This window comes from Rattus norvegicus, chromosome 1, assembly GCF_036323735.1.
Source record: "Rattus norvegicus strain BN/NHsdMcwi chromosome 1, GRCr8, whole genome shotgun sequence".
Lineage (NCBI taxonomy): Eukaryota > Metazoa > Chordata > Mammalia > Rodentia > Muridae > Rattus > Rattus norvegicus.
The window spans coordinates 42,778,211-42,801,110 of NC_086019.1; the positions used below are offsets into that span (position 1 = coordinate 42,778,211).

General features: G+C 41.4%; 2 protein-coding genes across 11 annotated transcripts in view; both read left to right on the plus strand.

Annotated features, from left to right (window-relative positions):
- The window catches only part of Plekhg1 (pleckstrin homology and RhoGEF domain containing G1), a 229,705-nt gene that overhangs the window by 166,188 nt on the left and 40,617 nt on the right, over positions 1–22,900 (plus strand). For all 10 annotated transcript variants that reach the window (XR_010057385.1, XM_063273325.1, XM_063273307.1 and 7 more), the window contains 2 exons: positions 1,577–1,677; positions 15,511–15,580. Coding sequence is in view for 9 of the 10 variants with exons in the window: in XM_063273325.1 (XP_063129395.1) it covers positions 1,577–1,677; positions 15,511–15,580 (171 nt within the window). In the remaining variant the exon portion in view is untranslated. The remainder of the gene's footprint in view (positions 1–1,576; positions 1,678–15,510; positions 15,581–22,900) is intronic.
- Positions 19,798–20,256, plus strand: Cycsl1 (cytochrome c, somatic like 1). The gene has a single exon (XM_063280809.1). The coding sequence runs from the start codon at positions 19,810–19,812 to the stop codon at positions 20,125–20,127; it is 318 nt and encodes a 105-aa protein (XP_063136879.1). The 5' UTR covers positions 19,798–19,809; the 3' UTR covers positions 20,128–20,256.

Consider the following 22,900-nt stretch of genomic DNA (forward strand, 5'->3'; position numbering starts at 1 on the left):
TGTGTTGCTGGGAAATGGGATCCCTGTCACTTTGTGATTGTGTTGCAGCCCACCTGCCCCCAATACTTGCAGATTACATCTGGTATGTGGGAGGAAGTAGAGCTGCAATATAGTCTTGGGGAGGGACTAGTTTTGTTTTTTTTTTTTTTGTTACATTATTTCAACTGTTCTCACTTTTTTCTGTACTCTGTCCCTGCTTCCTACTGAGTACATTCTTCAGTAATGCTGAGAGAGAGGAATACTGAGTTATAAACTCTGGAGCATACAGTTTCCTTTTTCCTGGCAATTCAAACAGCTCCTGGGATATGTTGATTTAACCCTTGGGGGTCTAACAGATGTGGAATATATCTGAGAAACATTTAAATGCTAGACATATAAATTTATTTCCATTCCCAAATCCATTAATATAACTTAAGACTTAACGAAAGTGAGTAACATGCTGAGTTTTTAAACTTTCCTAAATTATCATTTGAAGGAGAATCATGTCCTATATATAAGAATCTGATGCCTTTATATCTTAAAGACTTGTCTAACATAACGCTATCGCACTTTGATTTTTTTCATTTCTGATTTCCCATTATATGCGTACTGGCTAGGTTTGTGTGTCAACTTGACAAAAGCTGGAGTTATCACAGAGAAAGGCGCCTCAGTTGAGGAAATGTCTCCATGAGACCCATTTGTAAGACATTTTCTCAACTAGTGATCAAGTGGGGAGGGCCAGCCCACTGCGGGTGGTGCCGTCCCTTGGCTGGTGGACTTGGGTTCTATAAGAAAGCAAGGTGAGCAAGCCAGGGGAAACAACTTACTGTAACATCCCTCTATGGCCTCTGCATCAGCTCCTGCTTCCTGACCTACTTGAGTTCCAGTCCTGATTCTTTGGGGAAGAATAGCAATGTAGAAGTGTAAGCTGAATAAACCTTTCCTCCCCAACTTGCTTCTCGGTCATGATGTTTGTGCAGGAATAGAAACCTAAGACAGTATGAATTTCAAATGTGTTTGAGAGTGAATGGGAAAGCCAGAGGTCAACCTTGAGTGTTGTTCTTCAAGTTCTGTCTGCTTTGGCTTTTGAAACAGTGTCTCTCATTAGCCTGGGACTAGAACGTTAGACTAGGCTGGCTAGCCAACAAGCAAGCTCCTGTCTCCAGTACAGTACAAGCATGGGCCACCATCACAGAATTGTTCATGCTGGTTCCAAGGCTTGAGCTCAGATCCTCATGTTTGTACAGAAAGCACTTTCCAATTGAGCTATATCCTCAGACCCCCTCGAGGTTTTCTTAATCATGTAAAGACACAGGAAATGATATCCTGCCCTAACTGACATTATCATTAACTGGGATCAGCCTCCACAGAGGGAAGAAAGCTCTGGTGGTTTGGGGTAGGGTGAATTCTTTAATGTCTGCCACATATTCTGCTTGTACTCCTTAATGGGAGAAAATTTGTTTGTACCCCAAGATGAGGTAATAATTGTGTTAATATCATAGGTTATTTAAAATAGATGTTGATGTTCATCTCACATATTAAAGATGTCTTAGAGAAGACCAGGAGCCCTAAGGATCCTTGTTCGTTGATTTCACAGGATTACCTGGCATGCATCCGGGACCAAACCAAACTTCCCCTGGGGACTGAAGACAGGGCGGCTCTTTTTGGAAACATTCAGGATATTTACCACTTCAATAGGTGAGTTAATACACAAAATGTCATTCTAACATAAGAACACTATGGATTTCTCTCAGGTGAACACACCGAAGAAATCTTCACCCATAGTCTTTGATTCAGTTTCACAAATATTGTCGCTGTCTGTTCTACTGGCTCAGAGAGTACACTCATGTCCCTGGTAGAACATCAACCATCTTTTGCCCATAAGAGAATGCAAGCTGGGTATCCAAGTATCACACTAGCTTGGTCTCCAGAATCTACCCCTATGCTGGATTTTCAACACGCTTTTTTCTACCAATTATTACAATGTTCTTGAGTTTATTTGTGGTGTCTGTCTTTGTTTGTCCATGTGTGTGTGTGCACGTGCGTGTGTGTGTGTGTGTGTGTGTGTGTGTGAGTGTGTGTGTGTGTGTGTGTGTGTGTGTGTGTGTGTGTATGTGTGTATGTGTGTGTGTCTCAGTGAGAGAAAACTTGCAGGAATTGTTTCCTTCCTCCATATAGGTTCCAGAAAAGTAACTTTGGTCACCCGGCTTTGGCGGCAAGTACCCTTTCCTGCTGAGCCATCTTGCAACCCCCAGTTCAAATAACTTAATTCGCATAAGTATTAAGGAGGTCCTGGGTGGTAAACATGAAGCTAGAAAGTTATACTTGTAACCAAGATTGGAAGCTGCAGGGGATGGAAACAGATATATAAGCTGTTGTAATAGTTTGTAGCACAGCTTAGAAGACACAGAAGTCAGACTAAAAACACAGGTACTGGTGTTTGTCATTTCATCTGGCCCATGGGAGATATCCACACTTTTATGAACAAAGATTCAAATACTAGGAAATGCCCCCTCCTGTGGCTGTGGTGAAGCTCTTAGCTGACATACTTAAAGGAACAAGTCCGTGTCATCGTGGAGCAAGCACTAAAACATTCCCACTGGAGGTGTGCCCCTTGACACAGTGAACTGCCACTATACTTGCCATTGCTCCCTTGTTCTGTGACTCAACTGTACTACAAGCTAAGTCCTATCCCTCTTTGCTTATTTGGACCAATAAAAAGCTCCCCAGAGGCAGGATCCACCCCCATCCCCTTCATCTCCTTTGTTCCTTGATGTGTAGCACCAACCTGGCTTGTAGGAGACAGGATCCTCCCGTTCTGACTATCTAGTTCATAGGAGACACCTGACCTTGCAGACTCTGAAACCATTTTGTGTGTTCCTGAGCCACCCACTGATGCATCTGGGAAACTCTCTTTAAAAAGCACAGTGAGGGTAGTGTAGGGTGCTTGCCAAGCATACCTGAATACCTGGGTTTCATTCCCAGCTCCAAATAAAAACATAGGTGATGGACTCATCTGCAGAGACAGGAGGATCAGAAGTAGAAGGGTCATCCTCAGCCACACAGTGAGTTCAAGGTCAGCCTGGGCTCCTTGACACCCTGTCTCAAACTAACAAACAATATCTGGCCCTAAATGGGATCATATCACTTCTTTAAAGGCCCCAAGGTTTATAAAGGGGAACAGAGAGATTGTAAGAGCAAGAGGTGGTGAATGACCATAAAGAAATAGCACTTTCCAGACACAGCAGGGCTGATGCACATAGGACTGTGACTGTGCTCACAAGGTCTGTGCAAGTTCAAGCCAGACAAAATGCCAGCATGTAAGGGAAGTGGGCACCATGTCCTGCCCTTAACCAAGAAGCTATTTGAAACTGATCGCTGGTGGGAGGGGCAAAAGTTCAATGGAATCTTCAATAAAATGACATTAGGTATATCCATCATACTCCAGGGTGGACCCAGTGCTCAGGAGTAGTCAACCGACACAAATTGGACTGTGGGGCCTGTTGTTGTTTTTAAGAGAGAAAAAGCAAAGTTGAGTGGCTAGGGAGGTGATGGGATCAGAGAAAAGTTAGAGGAGGGAAAAATGTGATGAAAATACACTGTATAAAATTCTCAAAAAACATGATTTTTATTAAAGGCAATATCTGCATCCTACCCATAGAAATTGACTCATTAATCTGGGATGGGGCCACAGCATAGAATTTTCTAAAAGGCCCTCGGATTTTTATGATGTGGAGACACAGCCAAGAAACACTATTGAAACACTATCTAGATAAATCAGCCCAGCAATAAGATGGTGAGAAAGACATCAAAAACTGCAGAAGCCACATGCTCATTAGTGATGTGTTGGTTTTAATGCAGGCCCCTATTTAGCAATTCCACAAGTCCCTGGATAGCATCAGTTTCCAGAGCCCACTAATGAAACTGTGACCCAGAAAGATGCTAGATGCTGAGAGGCCCCTGGCCTAGCTCTTCTGTGGTTTGGCTGTAGATTCATGATGACAAGAACTTGTGGAGTGTTTCCTTTGTGCCAGAGGCCGGGCAGGTTTAGAGGCATCATCCCTTCATACACGTCATCAGGGCTCACTCAGCCATGTGCCCTCCCACACAGTAGGACCTTGTGCTTCAAGCCCTTAATGCACACCAGGAAAGCGTGGCTGAAATCAGGAGAGAGTTTTCACTCCTTGAAGTTTAAATGTTCATGAGTCTCCTAGCCTAAGGAAAGATAAAGGAAAGTTAGCAAGAAGGCACTTGGCAGTGAGGACCACTTTGCCTAAGCTTGATGACTGGGAAAAGCTCTCTGTTCTCCAGTTTGTTCTTTGTTCTTTTCTGTTAGACGTCCATTGACCATGAAAGTCATTTCTGTCTAAGATATGCCTGGGTCAGAGTGAAGGAATACCCTGCTGATGATGTTAGACAAGGCATAGATGAGGTCACACGGTGGCAATCCATCAGGTTCATGCCAGGGGCTGTAGTGATCACATTTGTGTAGTCACAGTTCATGCAGTGCCTTTATCCTTTTAGCAGCTCTGCAAGTTGGAATGAGTGCAACAAGACACACCAATTTCATACATGACGAATCAGCCTTTCAGACCAGGAAGTCCTCTGCTCAGTAGCCCTGAGCCACTTTGGATATTACTTTTGCTAATTTCTAATATATTCCTTTGTTTTGAAAAGAATATTTGTTGTTTAACTTTACTGTCGAATTGTCTGGGTTTTGCTTGCTTGTGTATTTGTTTGGGACAGGGCCTCACTGTGTATTCCAGGGTGACCCTGAACTCACTAGGTAGCCCAGGCTGTCCTCAAACTCATCGTCTTTGTGCGGTAGCCTCCAGAGTGCTAGGGTTGCATTGCCACACCCAGCTACATACAGAAGAACCATTGCTTGCTTTGTCCCCATTTGTTTCGATTTCCATGTTCTCAGACCTAGAATCTATATTTATAGTTGAGATGACCCTGTGGTTGTTAGAGTTGGTTAAGTAGGAACATTAATGCAACCTTTTATGTCATCACTCATGCATCTTTAATGGTCCTCCAATTGATTTCCAAGATGCAACCATCCATCGGCAAACTGGTAAATCATGATGGAGCTTTAAATAACAGTCTCCAAGGTACACTTGTTAGCTTAATTCTAGGTTTTTCAACATCAAATTGTAATATGGTGTTTAAGTAGGTAAACAAAAAGTCTTCTGAATTAAAGGGCTGGCTGTATTAGCCTGAAATTTTTCAGCTGAATTGGTTCTTTTTTTTTTTTTTCCCAAGACATACAGATTGAGCATCCCTTAAACCTGAAAATCCAAAACGTTCCAAACTGGAAACTGGAACACTGTGGCTGATGTGTTCCTAAAAGGATAAAGAAAGGAGGAATATGTTTTGTAGAGGTGTGGTTAGGTTTGAGGGAAAGATGTGCCCATGCTGAGGCATCCCTTCCCCGTGAGGGACCAGCCACACGATGGTATAGTATAGAATAGAGCTTATTCAGGGTATGGGGAGGGGAGTCAAGAGGGTAGTAGAGGCTGGCCATGAGCACACGGAGAGAGAAGGGGGAAGGGAATGGGGAGAGGGAACAAGAAGGAAGGAGCAAGAGCAAGAGGAGGGGGCAAGCAGCCCCTTTTATAGTGAGTCAGGCATGCCTGGCTATCACCAGGTAACGGTGGGGCGGAGCTTAGACAAAATGCTAACGGTGGCACCCCTGGAAAATTTCCACATCTAATCTCATGTATCATAGACCTAACACAGGTCTACTGAAAACTTCAAGATTTCTTTAAAGCTACAAGGATAAGCTGCAGAGGAAACAACAGAATTTTGTGTGTCATACTTGAGTCTCATCTCCAAGATATTAATGCACCATGTCTATGCAGAGATTTCAAAATCAAAAAACACTTCTGGTCCCAAACGTGTGGGTTAGGGAACTCTTGACCTGGATTTATATATATAAAACAAACCCAGCTTCTTCTAAGCTTTTTTGTACCATGTTTACTTTCTAAATTCTTTCCATTATAAAGGCATTAAACACCTCACTGAAAACCTTTCATGTGTCCTCCCATGTCATTGTGCACTGTGTAGAACAGACACACACATGCTGGAGAACCAGTTCTCTGGCACAGCATCAGGAGAGAAATCTGGACTTGACTGTGATTGCCGGGTTCTGTGACACAAACACTCCTATCATGTATCATCCCCTCATATATTAAAAACCAGAGAAACAAATGTCTTAGATATCAATATTCTGTGTCATCACTGAAGGAAGAATGGGAAAGAAGCATGACCAGTTACAATTATACCAGTTTTTCCTGGATCCATGTTTCATTGTAATTCACTATCCAAGCTGGGTTTGTTTGTTTTCCTGGTTTGTTTTCCTGTGGTGATAGCATCCTTGTTTCTGGGGATGGTACCCAAGGCCTCACACACAATTACACATATGTGTGCTCTACCACACATGTGGTAGAGGCCTAGGGGTAGAGGGTTTGGAGTCATCAGATGTATTTATTTGAAATACATATGCTTTCCCTTGGCTCAGACATGGCATAAATACTCTTCCATATTTCTTCCCACTCAACATCAGTTTTGAGTTTTAATGCTCTAGTTTGTGTGACCGCCATTTTTTCCCCCTTGCTGGCCACTGAGATTTCTTCTGTGACTTTCCTGGCCGTATCCATCACCTGTTCTCATGTTAGACTTTCTTCTCTCCTCTCTTGGCCTTAAAAGAGTTGTTGATAAATTCTGCGGACCATGGGTGTGGCAAGTATCTCCTAGTGTGACACATGCCCTGAAGGGGCTTCTCAGTAGACGAATCACAATTCACAAACAAAATACACTTTCAAAAGTAGGACACTTTGGGGTTGGATAATAAAATTATCTCCTATTCTTGGGTGATAAGCGCATTCTTTTTTTTTTTTTTTTAGACTTCTAAAATGGGGGGGGGGGGTTACATTTGTTTTTAATCTGCCTGAAACTGCTGGTGGTGGACTGTTTGATGGTAGACCTAAGCTCTGATTTCACATGCCTAGGCAATGGTCCCAACTGATTGAAATACACAAACTCTCCACACTAAGCTGCATTTCCTGTTCTGTGTATGCCAAGTTTACATGAATGTGTGGGACTGAGTTTGGGCACTGAGTCCTCTTTAGTCTCCTTTTCCCAGTGTACTGGTTCCATGCTACCTTTGATGGCAAGTCCTCTTTGCTCCCTGTCAACTCTGAATTAATTTCTCTTGCCTTAGCCCTGTCAAGTGGTTTTGTTACTGTCTGTTAGTTTTTCAAAGTTCATGCAGTACTCCGCTGGAATCTTTTTAAGTCTAATATTTAAAATGACAACTTTACATGACCCAGTCATCACATCTATAGCCATGTGCCTCTTTGACCAGTGATTTATTTACTTACTTATTTTTGAAACAGAATTTCATGTAACCCAGCCTAGTCTAGAACTCACTGTACAACCAAGGATGACCTTGAACTCCTAATCCTTCTGCCTCCATCTCCCACATTCTGGGATTCCAGATATTCACTGGGTCCCATCTACCATTTAAAATGTCCTCTAAGAACATTTAACAAATTTTCTCCCACATGATAACATGTAGCTTTAAAAATCCACTCCTAGAGACCTTAAAATGCTAACATTTTGATTAAAATGTTTTTCTATTTTTTTAATTAATTATATATTTTCAACTAGGTGCTTTGGATTCTTATTCATGTTGTCATAATCAAAAGAACTCTCCAGGCTTCCCTGTGAGGTCTAACAATGGCTTGTAGATGCTTCTAGAATTCTATGCTGTCCTTCTGAAAGTGAGGTGACATATTTTGTGTCCTTGTTCAGATCTTCTTCCCGTTGTGACCTCTTCCTACCCCACTGCTCTCAATCAACCGTCTCCCACAGTGCCACCTCCTTGTCTTCATCAGAAACATTTCTCTACTTATAAACTAAGCACAATGAAACTTAGAGAAACACCTCTCCATTTTTCTAGTTTCAGAAATATTGTGGGTATTGAATATTATTAAATGCAGAGTTTGGCTTTAATAAATAGCATATTACTTTACTTCTGTGCATATTGAGTGAACTTCTTTGGTAGACATTCTGATTTGAATCATGCACATGTATCATTACTAGAATAAACTGCACATGCCCATGATGCTTTCTATGTTCGTATACTGATGAAATATTTTATGCTTGCGTGTAGATGATATTTTTGTTCTTTTGTTGTATCATGAGATTTACACTTTTATATCTCTCATTAAGAAATCTAACTGGAACCATTTTGATCTACTTTTTAGTGGCCAGATCTCTTACTGTACAAACTTCCCCACCAGCCCTGAAATTTAAGCCTCTAGTTTGTTGTCTGGAATAAATCTCCAAGTGGACAGAAACTGGGTTAGTTAAAAGAAACCACTTGGCCCTAAAATCCCAAAGCTTTAAAAAAAAAAAAAGTATTCCCAACCAAAGAAAAAATGCCAGTACTCTTGGAATAGAGAAAAGTTGTCTGAATTGTAACTTGAATCTTTCCTTAGGATAAATCATGAGGAAGTGCAGGCAGTTCCTCCAAATTGGGTTTTTATGTCTGAATTGATTCTAGGCAAATTAAATCATCAAAGCTCAGAGTGAAAATTTCCTTGCTGCCTTGATCTTTGACTTCACTCAGTGTTACCTGTGCTGAGCCTTTACTTCATGCAAAAGGCAGGGCTGGGTCTTACGACTCAGATGTGAAGGGTGACACCCATGTATAGAAGGGCAGTAAGCCATATACTCCAGGAAAGAACAGGGTGCTCTGAAGGAGCTGAGGACCATGCAATTAATTTTGTTCAAGGGTTTAGTGAAATCTTTGAAAAGTAATCTAAAGGTGCGTTAAGTTCAAATACTTACCTTTGGCTATGCTTCCTTTTAATGTAATTTTAATGCTACATAATGATTCATTGGAACACATAACAAAGCAGAGAGAGCTGGGACAATTTCCATTTTAGTACATTTTTTTAAATGTTTTTTATTGGATTTTTTGATTTACATTTCAAATATTATTCCCTGTCCTGGTTTCCTGTCCATAATCCCCCTACCTCATTCCCCTCCCCCTTCTTATAAGGGTGTTCCCCACTCCAACCAACCCCCCTTCCCGTCCTCCCCGCCCTGACATTCCCCTAAACTGGGACATGGAGCCTTGGCAGGACTAAGAGCATCTCCTCCCATTGGTGCCCAACAAGGCCATCCTCTGCTACATATACAACTGGAGCCATTGGTCTGTCCATGTGTACTCTTTGGGTAGTGGTTTAGTCTCTAGGAGCTCTGGTTGGTTGGTATTGTTGTTCTTATGGGATTGCAAGCCCCTTCAGCTCCTTCAATCCCTTCTCTAACTCCTCCAATAGGGACCCTGTTCTCAGTTCAATGGTTGGCTTCGAGCATCCGCCTCTGTATTTGTCATGCTCTGGCACAGCCTCTCAGAAGATAGCTGTTTCAGGCTCCTGTCAGCATGCACTTCTTGGCTTCATCAATATTGTCTAGGTTTGGTGGCTGTATATTTATGGGCTGTGTATGTATATATATATATATGGGCCCTTAATGGCCTTTCCTTCAGTCTCTGCTCCAAACTTTTTCTCTGTATTTCCTCCTATGAATATTTTTGTTCCCTCTTTTTTTTTATTTAGAGAATACTTTATTAGTTTTTGTAATCAAACCCACGTAGATAAGACACTGTATTGTGCGTTACCCCTGTACAAATGGAAAAAACTTAAGTTCAACATTTCTAGACCAATATGGCTGTTAATTTCTGTACAGTGCCAACTCAACACAGTAAACGGGGATACTTTTTTCCAAAGTTGACAGCACAGCTAAAGTTTCCAAAAATTCAAATTATATATCTGTATATATATATTTATATTTATATAAAAAGACCAATAATAGCAGTGTGTTATGCATCAACAGCAGCAACAGCTTTTCCAGGTTCTGCAGTCATCTGAACAAAACTGTAGAGACATCCAGCACACTCCATTAAAAAAAAAAAAAAAAACAAAGTAAAAAAACAAAATCCAGAAAACAGCACAGTTCTGTTACTCTTGTGGTACCTGGCACCATTTTTTTTAATTAGCTTCTCAATCATCATCTGGAAAGAAAACATTCTGAGCAACATCATTAAAAACAGCTCTGATAAAGCACGGTCACTACTATGTATCATAAAGCAGGTACAAGCTATTTTACATCCACAGAGGTATGATACAGTTTGTTCCCTCTTTTAAGAAGGACTGAAGCATCCACACTTTGGTCATCCTTCTTCTTGAGCTTCATGTGGTCTATAGATTGTATCTTGGGTAATTTGAGCACTTGAGCTAATGTCCACTTATCAGTGAGTACATACCATGTTTGATTTTTTTGTGATTGGGTTACCTCACTCAGAATGATATTTTCTTTATTTTTTTATTTTTTTATTTTTTTTATTTATCATGTATACATCATATAGCTTTCTGCCTGCATGTATGCAACTACAGGCCAGAAGAGAGCACCAGACCTGATTATAGGTGGTTGTGAGCCACCATGTGGTTGCTGGGATTTGAACTCAGGACCTCTGGAAGAGCAGTCAGTGCTCTTAACCACTGAGCCATCTCTCCAGCCCCAGAATGATATTTTCTAGTTCCATCCATTTGCCTGTGAATTTCATGAAGTCGTTCTATTTGGTTGCTGAGTAGTCCTCCATTGTGTAGATGTACGACATTTTCTGTATCCATTCCTCTGTTGAAGGGCATCTAGGTTCTTTTCAGCTTCTGGCTATTATAAATACGGCTGCTCTGAACATAGTGGAGCATGTGTCTTTGTTGTATGTTGGAGCATCATTTGGGTATATGCCCAGGAGTGGTAGATCTGGGTTCTCAGGTAGTACAATGTCCAGTTTTCCAAGGAACCTCCAGACTGATTTCCAGAGTGTTTGTACATTTTGAACAAGCCACCTCAGTGACTCTCAGCATTGTACACTGGTGGGAATCCCTTTATGGGCAGGCTTCTTTTTGGTCAGCTGGAGCTAAAGACTAATGTATCTAGCCATGAGTTCCAGGACAGTCAAGGTTACAAAGAGAAACCTGTATGTAAACAAAACGAACAACAAAGCCTAATGTATCTGTGAGCAATTTTCCATTCCTATATGCACATAAGTTCTGTGGAAGCCACACATTAAAGCAGCTTAGTAGGTAGTGGGAGAAGGATGTGTCATCTGGAATCTACGCCAGATGGAAGAGTCAACCTAAGTCAGCATGACCTTGAAGTCACAGTTCCTCCCTTCAGGGTCAAGCAGAGGTCAGAGAAAGCACCACATAGAGTTCTCTCTTGAAAGAGAACAAAGCTATTGCTCTTGTCTACTAGGGCAAGTTCAGAGGCCTGAGCTCAAGAAGGAAGTAATAGCATTTTCTTGTTCTGATCCCATTCAAAAGAGAGAAGTGATTCAGAATAATTAATTACTCAGGGTAAAGAGAATGGATTCAGATGATGAAAGCAAGGTGGCAGCAATCTGAATTTAATCTGAGAGAAAACTCTGACAATCCATCCATCCTTTGCATGTTTCATTGACCACTGCTCTGCTGAGGCCATCTCTATGGTCATTGACCTGGTAGGCTATAATTCTGGGTGGGCAGTTCTGTTCCTGGTGATTGATCCTACTGCACTAAGACACACACACACACACACACACACACACACAGTATCCCACAGTCTTTCTCTTCTTCCTCCCAGTTACCTGTCTCCCTGAATCCCCACATTCTGGCAACCCCTGGCCACAGCGGGTTCCTTTCTATATCTTACAAAAGAACATTCCAAGCTCATTCTGTCTTTAACTTGGAGCCTGATTTCTTAAATGATTTCTACATGCCCTCAAATATCAATCACCTCAGAGAATAAACTTTATGAGCCCCCCAAACCCTCCCCCAATTCTCCTCCACTTCAGCTTCTCTCCTTCATTGACTTCAGTTAACATCGATCACCTACAATCAGAAAATAGGCACATGAATCATAAATAGGACTTTTGCTTTGTCTTTTTTACCTCAGCACTTCTCATCATGCCAGACAGGGAAGTCTCTCAGTCACCCAGATAGACTACAGAAAATTGAACTCAGAAGTAGGTAAGAGAACCCAGCTGGAGTTAGATATGAGAAACAATCAAAACTGTAAAACATGCTCCTCTGTTTTGTATAAATTGCAATGAAGGAATATTTATATTAATATAATTATCTTCTGTATAAGTTGATTATGATCAGTTTTAATTTCTGGTATATATGTGTGTATATATAACATATATACAATCCACTTTAAAGATATTTCAGGGTGTAAATAAGTCATGTTGCACAAAGTATTTGAATACCCTTCCCTGAGACTGAGGGTCACTATGTGATAAGCTTTATCTTTGCACAGAGATTGTCACCAACATCACGGTGTCCCATTTGCTAGTATGGGTATAGAAGAGTCACTACTTCTAAAATAAAAAACTACTGTAACTAAAAGCTACTCGGGGAGACAGGGTTTTGTTTTTGTTTTTTTCCTTACATAACCTGTCTACTGAGGAAACCAAATCAGGAACTCAAACCAGTTGGGTTCCTGGAGACAAAAGCCAATGCAGAGGCCTCCTTACAGTGGAGGGTTGCTATTTACAGGTTTGCTATCGTGGCTTGCTCAGCCTGCTTTCTTATAGAACCCAGAACCACCAGTCCAGGGATGGTCCTACCCACAATGGACTTGGCTCTGCCCCATCAGTCAGTAATTAAGAAAATGCCCAACAAGCTTGCCTACAGCCCATTCTTGTAGAAGTGTTTTCTCATTCCCTCAGATGACATTAGCTTATGTCAAGTTGACATAAAAGTATCCAGGACAAGGAAAAATTCCCAGAGGTTTTTTTTTAGGAGAACCATTGAATGGATAACAGAAGCAGAAATCATCATGCAGAGGAACAAGAGCTCAGCACAAGACAAAGAACAGCCAGGAAATGTCACCATCATCACCTCCATGAGCAGCATCAACATCTCCATGTCCTTGTACTGCCTAGCAGAATAGTCTATGCTTGAGAAATAGGAGCAGAAGCATAAACATCCAAATAGCAGGTTCAAACAAGGACAGCCCCAAACCCTTCAAACTCGAGTGTAGTGGTAGAAATAAAAAAAAGAAAAGTGTCAATAGATGAGAAATGAAGTTAAGATATCCTAGGAGCAGACTACCAGCAACAAGTTGAGAAAAAGAAGAGGAGAAAATGAGAAAAATTAGAAGATCAGACCAGCAGATCTAAAGTGTGAGTAGAGGGACCTCTGCCAGCCACCGGCAGAGGGACAGATGCATGGAACACATGGTTCCAAAACAGTAGTCTCTAACTTTTGGTCCCAGGATCCCTTACATTCCTGCAGGTGGTTAAGACCCATAACATACTTGCCTGCATTTTATTATGTTTTATTTACCATGTTAGGAGCTAAAGCTCAGAAATGGCCAAAGTACCGATTTATTTTATAAAGACGATCATAAACCCAAACGACTTTATGACTTTATGCTTCGTGATTTTGTTTGGGAACCATTCTACATTTTTGAAGTTCTCCTTGCTATTTAACACCATAGCACACACCGGCATCCCCATGTCTGCTCCTGCTTTCTGTGAAGCAAACCAAGTCCCACAGCCTCTGGCAAAACTCACTGTATTCTGAAGAGAAGATGGAATGGAAAGCAGTGTCCTGTATGTGTCCTGAAGAAAGGAACTTTCAATGCTAAAGCTCAAGATCAATCCAAACTAGCTATGTACAATAAGGGACCAGACCCAGAGCTGACCCACACAGAGCCTCGGAATTATGTTAGCAAGGACAAAATTCTAAAAACCTTACAGAAAAATAAGAAATCATATAAGGGATCAGTTGGGGAGAAAGGTGGCACTAAATTATCAACAGCAGTATTTTAATTCATGGGGCTCCATGAATGTTCAAAGAAATCACTCCAAGCAAGAGTCCTGTGTCCCAATGCCATTTTCAGGCCAGTTGAAAGGAGGACATTTACTGACTCAGAACATAGACATCTGGTCACCCTCACTTAAGAAGCTTCCAGAAACTGCCTTCTCTAAAAGGAGAGAATCTGTGGGAAATGGTAGGAAGTGAGATACCCAACACAGGAGGCAAACCAGGGTGATGGATCACCAAGAGAGTTGTAGAACTGCGGAGCAGCAGGACAGAGATCCATGTTGGCAGAAAAGCAGACCACAGGCTCCAAGACAGAAGGCCCCCTGCAACACAACACCCCAGAGAAAATGTTTGCTTGCTTGAGATTTATCATCCTCACACAGTTTAGCAGGGAATTAGAAGGAGACATGTGGAAATGAGAAAGTTTTTGTGACTTTTTTTTTCCAAATGATACAGGTATGAAGAGGTAACAGGTCTCCCTTTTCTTCAACCATGGGTTTTTTTCCCATTCATCTGCATAGAAGTAAATGATTTTATTAATGTCATACCTAATGATATAAAAACAAGTCATCAATTCTGGGAGAGATTATTTTAATTCCAGGGAAATCACAGTTCTACAAGAAAGGAAAAGGAATCCTGGTACCTGCTAATGCTAAACTAGGAACTTTATTTCCATAGTATTCTCATTGTCTTAGTGATGTAAATATGGACATTTAATCTAATCAGATTGCAAAAGACACTTGGTTAAGAAAATTACTGGTGGGAGATTAATAAAATGAAAGAAACAACAGCTAAAACTGGAAAGATGACAACGTATCATCAGCGCACGTGGAAACAATAAATACTTCTCAGCAGAGGCTGTCGAGAATTTGAAGTGCAAAGCATGAAACGATTTTAATCTAATTCCTGTAGAACTGTCTTTTTCTTAAATATATGGCATATACCATTTAAGAATAAGCACCTGCCTGGCATTAAACTACACATTATTATAATGTATGAGGACGCAACTTGGAAATGTGTCACTAAACCAAGAATATCTAGTGAACAAGCAATTCCACTTTCAGAATTTTGTGCAATGTTGGGAGATTAAATGGCTGAACAGATAGCCATGCAGTGCAATGGTCCTGTCACCAGAATGTGATGAGTTTACCTTTGAGCAGTGATAGCTCCTCTCTTGGTGTATCTGTCCTTGGAACAGTCTCCCCGTGAACACTTCCTCTGTTGGTAATTTCATTGGGGTGATTTTTAGAGCATCGTATTTTTCAAATGCATCTAATTCATTGAGACAGGGGTCATGGTGTATGTGATTTTTTTTGTACCTTAGACTGCATGGGTACCTAAGCATTTCTTCAATGGATAGGTGTGTGTGAACATGTTGACAACTGGTAACAGATGTTCAGGATACTTAACTCTTATGCAGGCCTTATCTCTGGTGGGAGAACTACTGGTCCACTCTGTGTCTAAACTCTTATTTCACCCATGACCTTGAAAACTCTTATCTCAGCCTTGAACACAGTGACAGTAGACCTGTGACCGTATTGCCTGATTCCTTGTAAATACCGATGGAAAGGTAAATTTTAAGTTCCATAAAATGTCCTAAAGACTACAATCTGATACTTACTTGCTGTGTGTTTTGTTTTACTAGCGAACTTCTTCAAGAGCTGGAAAACTGTGAAAATGATCCTGTGGCCATAGCAGAATGTTTTGTGTCCAAGGTAAGCAGAAAAATTCATCTTTTGGGACAAACCAAGGCAGAAAGAGAGTACAATTTGTTTTCATTTTAAAGTTAGAAAAATGATTATTCAACATTGAATTAATCTAGCCAACTAATCATGCACGTTTTTTGTTTTGTTTTCATAGGGGTGTGTGTGTCAGCATGCACACACACACACACACACACACACACAACTGTAATAGAGAGGAAAGAGGTGGATATTAGCTCTAGTATGCCTAGAGTGTGTACAGTAGTTAAATAATGTTATTCATTCTTTCCTTGGAAAGACTTAAAGTTTGAGAGGACAAATCCAGACTAGAGAATGTAAAGGAAAAATATCTGTATAACATACCTCTAAATCCATTCTAAAAAATAAAAATAAAAATCACAAGAAACTACATGTTCTGAGTGTGATATGCGTGACACCAGAATAGTCAGTCACTGCTGTTACCTTTCAAGGAGTAAAGAACAGTAAAGCTAACTCCCTGCCTCTTAAACAGCCCAGAGTCTCCTATATTTTTCTTACCTGTCATTAGTAGTTTTAAAAAATACAAGACATGAGTCTGACATGAAGCACATTCATGCTCTGAACTTGGAAGGCTGGCATTCTGCGATATCCCGGGCAGTAGGCATTGCTGCTGTCTGACACACACAACACCCTGTCTTATTCAAGTTTTGTTTTGGGGCTCTGGAAAAGCTCCACCTAGAAGAACTTGTCTTGCAGAAAAACCTCATGTGATTTCTGGGAATGTAGGAAGGTTTGAAGGTTTGAATGGACCGGGTTGAAGTAGAGTTCATAGCAATGCTTTGGAATCAACCATCAATCAGCACCTCATTTAGAGCCCTGACGTCCAAGATGAACTAAGATGTTGCTCCATCCATTCCTGGCTCTACACTTGTTCTACATGGTTGGTTCTAATGGCCGCAGACCTATCCACGTGGCTGGGAATTCAAACCTATCAGCTCCCTGGGTTTGATGGAAACCACTGAAAGTTAATCAGCAGGCCTGTATATAACTCCTCCTGCTTTTTTTAGAGCTGTGTGTGTGTTCCCATGCATAACGTTGGTGCAGACATGCTTACACATGAAACTACATGTGTAATGGATTCTCATATAGGGTAGGGATTTTTAAAAGACAAAGAAATCGGAGAACGGGAAAAGGGTGTGAAAACAAAGAGATAGGCTGAGCATTTCAAAGGTATATTAAAATAACTACTGCGCATGCACAACATTGACAGCACATGCGCAGCACTGACATTTCAGAAAACTTTCGGCTTTACTACTAACTGTAATCACAAGCTGATTAAAGAGGCTCCAGTGCTCGCTTAACTCTGGCTTAATTATTCACATAAAAGTTTGTTTATGTACATCCCTGCCAACTCCCAAATCTCATTTTTCATTGTAATATTGCCAAGTTTAATTAGAAGACCAACTTCAGCACTCGGCACTTTCACATGGGAGCTGGAGTCTGGAGGGCGTGCCAGGCTCTGCACTGCCTGCTTCTCACTCAGCACCCTGACATTTAGATGAGGTTACATTTTGCTGAACTGCCACCAGCTGCTCTGCTCTGAGAGGAATGGAAAATTGCTTTAATTGAGAGGTCATTAGCAAAAGAGGCTGACAGTTGATTTTTGCTGAATCGCTGGGGCTCCCACACACAGAGTCATCTTTGACCTGGGTTACTTTTATGGTATGTGTAGGCTAAGGAAGTCCCTAACCTACGAAAGAAAACAATGTTTTGCCTTACTGACTGTTTCTACATGACTTGAGGAACAGAACGAAGTATTCACTACTGGGCTTGATACCCCGTGTATACTGATCTATAATCAGGGCTCTGGAAGCATCTTGAAAGACTTGAGTCTGTCCTCAGATTGCCTCTTAGCCACCCTCGTGCTCATACCTCATTGGACTGTCAGTAGGGCTTACTCTGGGCAGCATGCAGGAGAGAGTGAATAACTTCCCCTTAGCCTCTTCTCTCTCCGTGCCCAGTCACCTCCCATGAGGGCTTCCCTTCCTTCATAACTGAGGAGAATGAACACATATACACAGAAAAATGCAGCAAACACTCACTACACATAAATACATGTGTGTACATAGACGACAACACACACACACACACACACACACACACACACACTCACCACATATTGGAATTATCATCAAGAAGTTGCTAGTGTTGAAAACTTATGTCAAGCCACTGTCACATTCCCCATGTGCTACCTATGTACTGTGTCCAAGAAAACATCCTTGAAGTCAAAGACTATAAGGGAGAGAGTGATTGGTGGCAGAAAAGCACTAAAATCCCAGAGACATCTTTTCTCTGCCACCCATTCGGCAGCCAGTGGGTGTCTTGGGTGCTCTCTTTGGCAGCCCTGTACCTTATAGCTTGGGTTTTTGCATAATTCCCTCATTTCTGCGTCCTCTCTAATTAGAATCTGATAAAAACTAGATAACTAGAAAGTGGTTACTACTTTTTTCTAATCTGTATAATATATTCCTATAAATGCATCTTTAAAAGGATTTGGGCCAGCATTATACAATGACTAATGACATTTGAGCATTAAACAGGCCTAGGAACTATTGGTTTGTTATTGTTGTTGATGTAGTTGTTGTTTTAATAAAACCATTGTTTTTAAGGTGTGCTGATGCTTGCATATCTAAGCTCAAACCTGCATTTAATCCTCAGTTAAGGATATGCTACAGATGGAGAAATCTCTAGAACAGGAACATAGTCACCTGTGACAAAATTGAGAATTCCTATGGCCTTATTAGGGACTAGAATGTACAGGTTGATTATATGACTGTATGCAACGTATCTTTATGAAGGCCATTGTTTTCAGTATGACTGTTCCATGATCCTAAATGTCTCAAAGTGTGAGGAAAGGTAGCTGGATATTCTTCTATCCCAGAGTGTAAAAAGACCAGAAACTCTGAGTCATCGAGGACCACTGGAAAACTCCTGTCTACTGTGCACTTGCAGAAGGACCTGGGCAAATCTCTTTGCTTTTCTTATCCCTGGAGCCAGGACTGTCCTGCACAGTCAATAAATGTCTAACTTAATATCTTGGGGTTTCCATTGCTGTAAAGAGATACCATGACCAAAGCAACTCTTATAAAGAACATTTAGTTGGAGCTAGCTTTCAGATTCAGAGGTTCAGTCCATTATCATCATGAAAGGAAGCATTTCAGCATGCAGGCAGACATGGTACTGGAGGAGCCAAGAGTCCTACATCTTGATCCAAGGGCAGTCAGAAGGGGAAGGCTGTCTTCCAGGCAGCCAGGAGGAAGGTCTCAAAGTGACACACTTCCTCCAACAAAGCCACACCTACTCCAACAAGGCCAGACCTCTAATAGTGCCACTCTCTGGGCCAAGCATCTTCAAACCACCACACTCAATGTGGAGGAGCCATTTAGAGGGTACAGGTGTTTGCCATGTCCTGCAGGTCCATGGAATCTGTACTTTTTCAGGAGAAGCAAAAAAATCAAATTATTTTTCCAGTGCTTAGAAGTTGACAGCTGACTTAGAATTTGTAAAGTATTATACTGGAAAATGTTCTGGGTTTAGAATGCTGTTTAGGCTATAAGGAAACAGATTCAAATTGGCCCAGAATCTCTGAAGAGGAATCTGTCCAAATCTAGTTTTTAGAAATAGGAATTTACCCAGTCACCCACCAATCCTACTTCCAGAAAGCTACCCATAGGATAAAATATCAGTCAGTCTGATATGATACTTGGCAGTACTAATTGATCCTCCAAGGGCTAGAGACAACATAAACAAAAAGCTGCTTGAATAATCTTTTGTATATTCAAGCAAATAATGAAGTACTGTGGAACAGTGCAAGCCAATGAGGAACACCTCCATAGACTGCCAGGGGGGAGGAGCAGTTAAGTATGCCAAACACAAGCTTCTGAAAGCACTGTCCCTGTACCTGCAACACCAGCATCACAGGGGAACTGGCTAGAAACACTTGCAGCCAACTAACTGAAAACTCAGGGGCGCCATCCAGAAGTCTATTTTCATAAGCCTTTCAGTGGGGTCCACTGCAGTTCACTCCTACAGTGTGATTCCCTTAGCTGATGAAGGAATGTCTGTGTTTAAAAACAGGATAAGAGATAAGATAGAAGGACACCGGTATAGGCGTGGGCCGGCGTGTCCTTGGGCTAGAGAGTGGGACGTCTGTCCAAGAGTCTGATCATTTGTGATGTTGACCAGCCCAGACCGAATTTAAAATGTGTGATGTTGAAAAAGGCAAGAAGATTTTTGTTCAGGAGTGTGCCCAGTGCCACACTGTGGAAAAAGGAGGCAAGCATAAGACTGGACCAAACCTCCATGGTCTGTTTGGGCGAAAGACAGGCCAGGCTGCTGGATTCTCTTACACAGATGCCAACAAGAGCAAAGGCATTGCCTGGGGAGAGGATACCCTGATGGAGTATTTGGAAAATCCCAAAAAGTACATCCCTGGAACAAAAATGATCTTTGCTGGAATTAAGAAGAAGGGAGAAAGGGCAGACCTAATAGCTTATCTTAAAAAGGCTACTGATGAGTAATTCCACTGCCTTATTTATTACAAAACAAATGTCTCATGGCTTTTAATGTATACCATAATTTAATTCATGTTGGACAGCCCCGATTTAAGTAAAACTGACTTGTCATAAAGTGGATATGATCTTTTTTAAAGTTAAAAAAAAAATCGGAGAAAGGAACTGGATGTGGTAATGTGAGGCTGAAATTCCTGGAGGGTCAGCAGTTCAAGGTCATCCTCAGCTACATATCAAATTTTGAGGCCAGCTTTTGTGCTCATAAGACTCTATTTCAACAAACAAAACAAGCTGAGGGAAGGAAAGAATCACCCAGAATGGAACAGAATGAGTAAACATCTCTTAATATGTGTTTATTTGGAAAACCAGCTCTGCATCTATATAACTGAAGGCTCAAAAAACAGGCTGTATATACCAAGAGAAACGTGAAACAGACACAAAAAGGTGTTCATACAGTTGGTAGGCAGCCATGCAATGGACATTTTAATTGATTTGGAAGGTGCATGGTGGCCAAAATACAGCCAACACATTTTTATGGTGGCATTTCTGTTCTTCTGTGAAAAACTATAATGGAGTGTGCTGTGGGATAAAGCACTGAGGTTGCTGCCCTTGAGAAGTGAAATTGTTTAAGAGAAATAAACTATACAAGCAGAAATGCCGCGGACTAAATGTTGTAGTCCACATGTTACCCTGATTCCAAACACGCAGGACCAGAAGTATGTCAGATGGTTTTAGGTTTTGGGACTTTTCATATATAATACAGTGTCTTGGGGAAGAGACGCAAGTGTGAACACAGAGTGCAGGAATGCTTGCATGATGCCTAGGCTAGCAGGAATGCTTGCATGATGCCTAGGCTAGCAGGAATGCTTGCATGATGCCTAGGCTAGCAGGGATGCTTGCATGATGCCTAGGCTAGCAGGGATGCTTGCATGATGCCTAGGCTAGCAGGAATGCTTGCATGATGCCTAGGCTAAAGCAATTCCGTACAGTGTTCTCAGTGCAACTCAGTGAGTCCACTGGGTGAGTTCAGGTGTGAGGTCTCCTACTTGTTGCATCATGCTCATTCTCGAAGATTTAGATTTTTAGCATTATGGGTTTTTGTATTGTATCAGTATATACTGTACTAGTATGAACCAAGCCTCCTTTAAAATCTCTTAGAAAAGCCTGGCATAGTGGCATACAACTTTGATTTCAGCACTTGGGAGGCAGAGGTGGACAGATCTCTGAGTTCCAGGCCAGCGTGGTCAGCAAAGTGAGTCCAGGACAACCAGGGCTTGTTTCACTGAGAAACCTTGTCTTGCAAAACAAAACAAATAGTGATATTTTGACTTCTTCCTTTCCAATTTGTATCCCTTTGACCTCCTTTTGTTGTCTGATTGCTCTGGCTAGGACTTCAAGTACTGTATTGAATAGGTAGGAAGAAAGTGGACAGCCTTATCCACTGCCTGACTTTTGTGGGATTGCTTCAAGTTTCTCTCCATTTAGTTTAATGTTGGCTACTGGTTTGCTGTATATTGCTTTTACTGTGTTTATGTATGGGCCTTGAATTCCTGAACTTTCCAAGACTTTTAGCATGAAAGGGGTGTTGAATTTTGTCAAAGGCTTTCTCGGCATCTAATGAAATGATCATGTGTGGGTTTTTTTTCCCTTTGAGTTTGTTTATATAGTGAATTAAGTTGGTGAATTTCCATATACTGAATCATCCCTTCATCCCTGGTATGAAGCCTATTTGTTCATGATGAATGATGGTTTTGATGTGTTCCTAGATTTGGTTTGTGAGAATTTTTTTGCATCAATATTCATAAGTGAAATTGGTTTGAAGTTCCCTTTTAGTAGTGTTCCTTCTGTTTCTGGATTAATTTGAACAATATTGGAATTAGGTCTTCTGCACTAAACTCATCTGGTCCTAGGCTGAAGTGCTTGCTGACAAGAGCCTGAGAGGCTCTGCCAGATGCAGATGCTTACAGCCAACCATTGGACTGAGCATGAGGACCCCAATGGAGGAGTTAGGGAAAGGACTGAAAGAGCTGAAAGGGTTTACAACCCTATAGGAAGAACAATACCAACCAACCAGACACCCCAGAGCTCCCAGGGACTAAACCACCAACCAGAGACCAGCTGCATATGTAGCAGAGGACGGCCTTATCTGGCATCAGTGAGACGGAAGGCCCTTGATCCTGTGAAGGCTTGATGCCCCAGCCTAGGGAAATGCTAGGGTGGTGGGGCGGGAGTGGGTAAGTAGTGGGGAAGCACCCTTGTGGAGGGAGAGGGTGTGGAATGGGGCCTTTTCAGAGGGGAAATTAGGAAGAAGGATAACATTTGAAATGTAAATAAACAAAATAACCAATAAAAAGAGTAAAAAAGAAAGAAAAACAGAAAACCTCTTAGAAAAGCAATATTTCTAACTTTATCCTTTGAAAAGCCCTAAAAATAATGATTAAGCCAGTAGCTAGAGCATCACTTAATACCCAGACTCCTAGACTGGTCTTCAATTACTGCTTCCTATTGAGGATCATGAGTGTGGGTGGTTGAGAAATACACAGATGGTAAGGAATGTCTTATCATACATAATACATGGAGCTTCTGGAGATGATAGGTCATGTCACAGACATAGAGAGGCTGGTACCAGAAGTGGTACCTACTAGACAAGATGGTGGCAGTCATTTGAACACCAGACAAGCTGGTGGCTTTTCTTGGTTGTCAACTTGACCACAGCTGAAATGAGCTATAACCCAAGTGGCTGAGTACACCTGGGAGGATTTCTTTTCCTGAGTTAAATCAT

Coding starts and splice junctions, on each gene's coding strand:
- Cycsl1 (XM_063280809.1), top strand. CDS start 19,810: ATGTGTGATGTTGAAAAAGGCAAGAAGATTTTTGTTCAGGAGTGTGCC.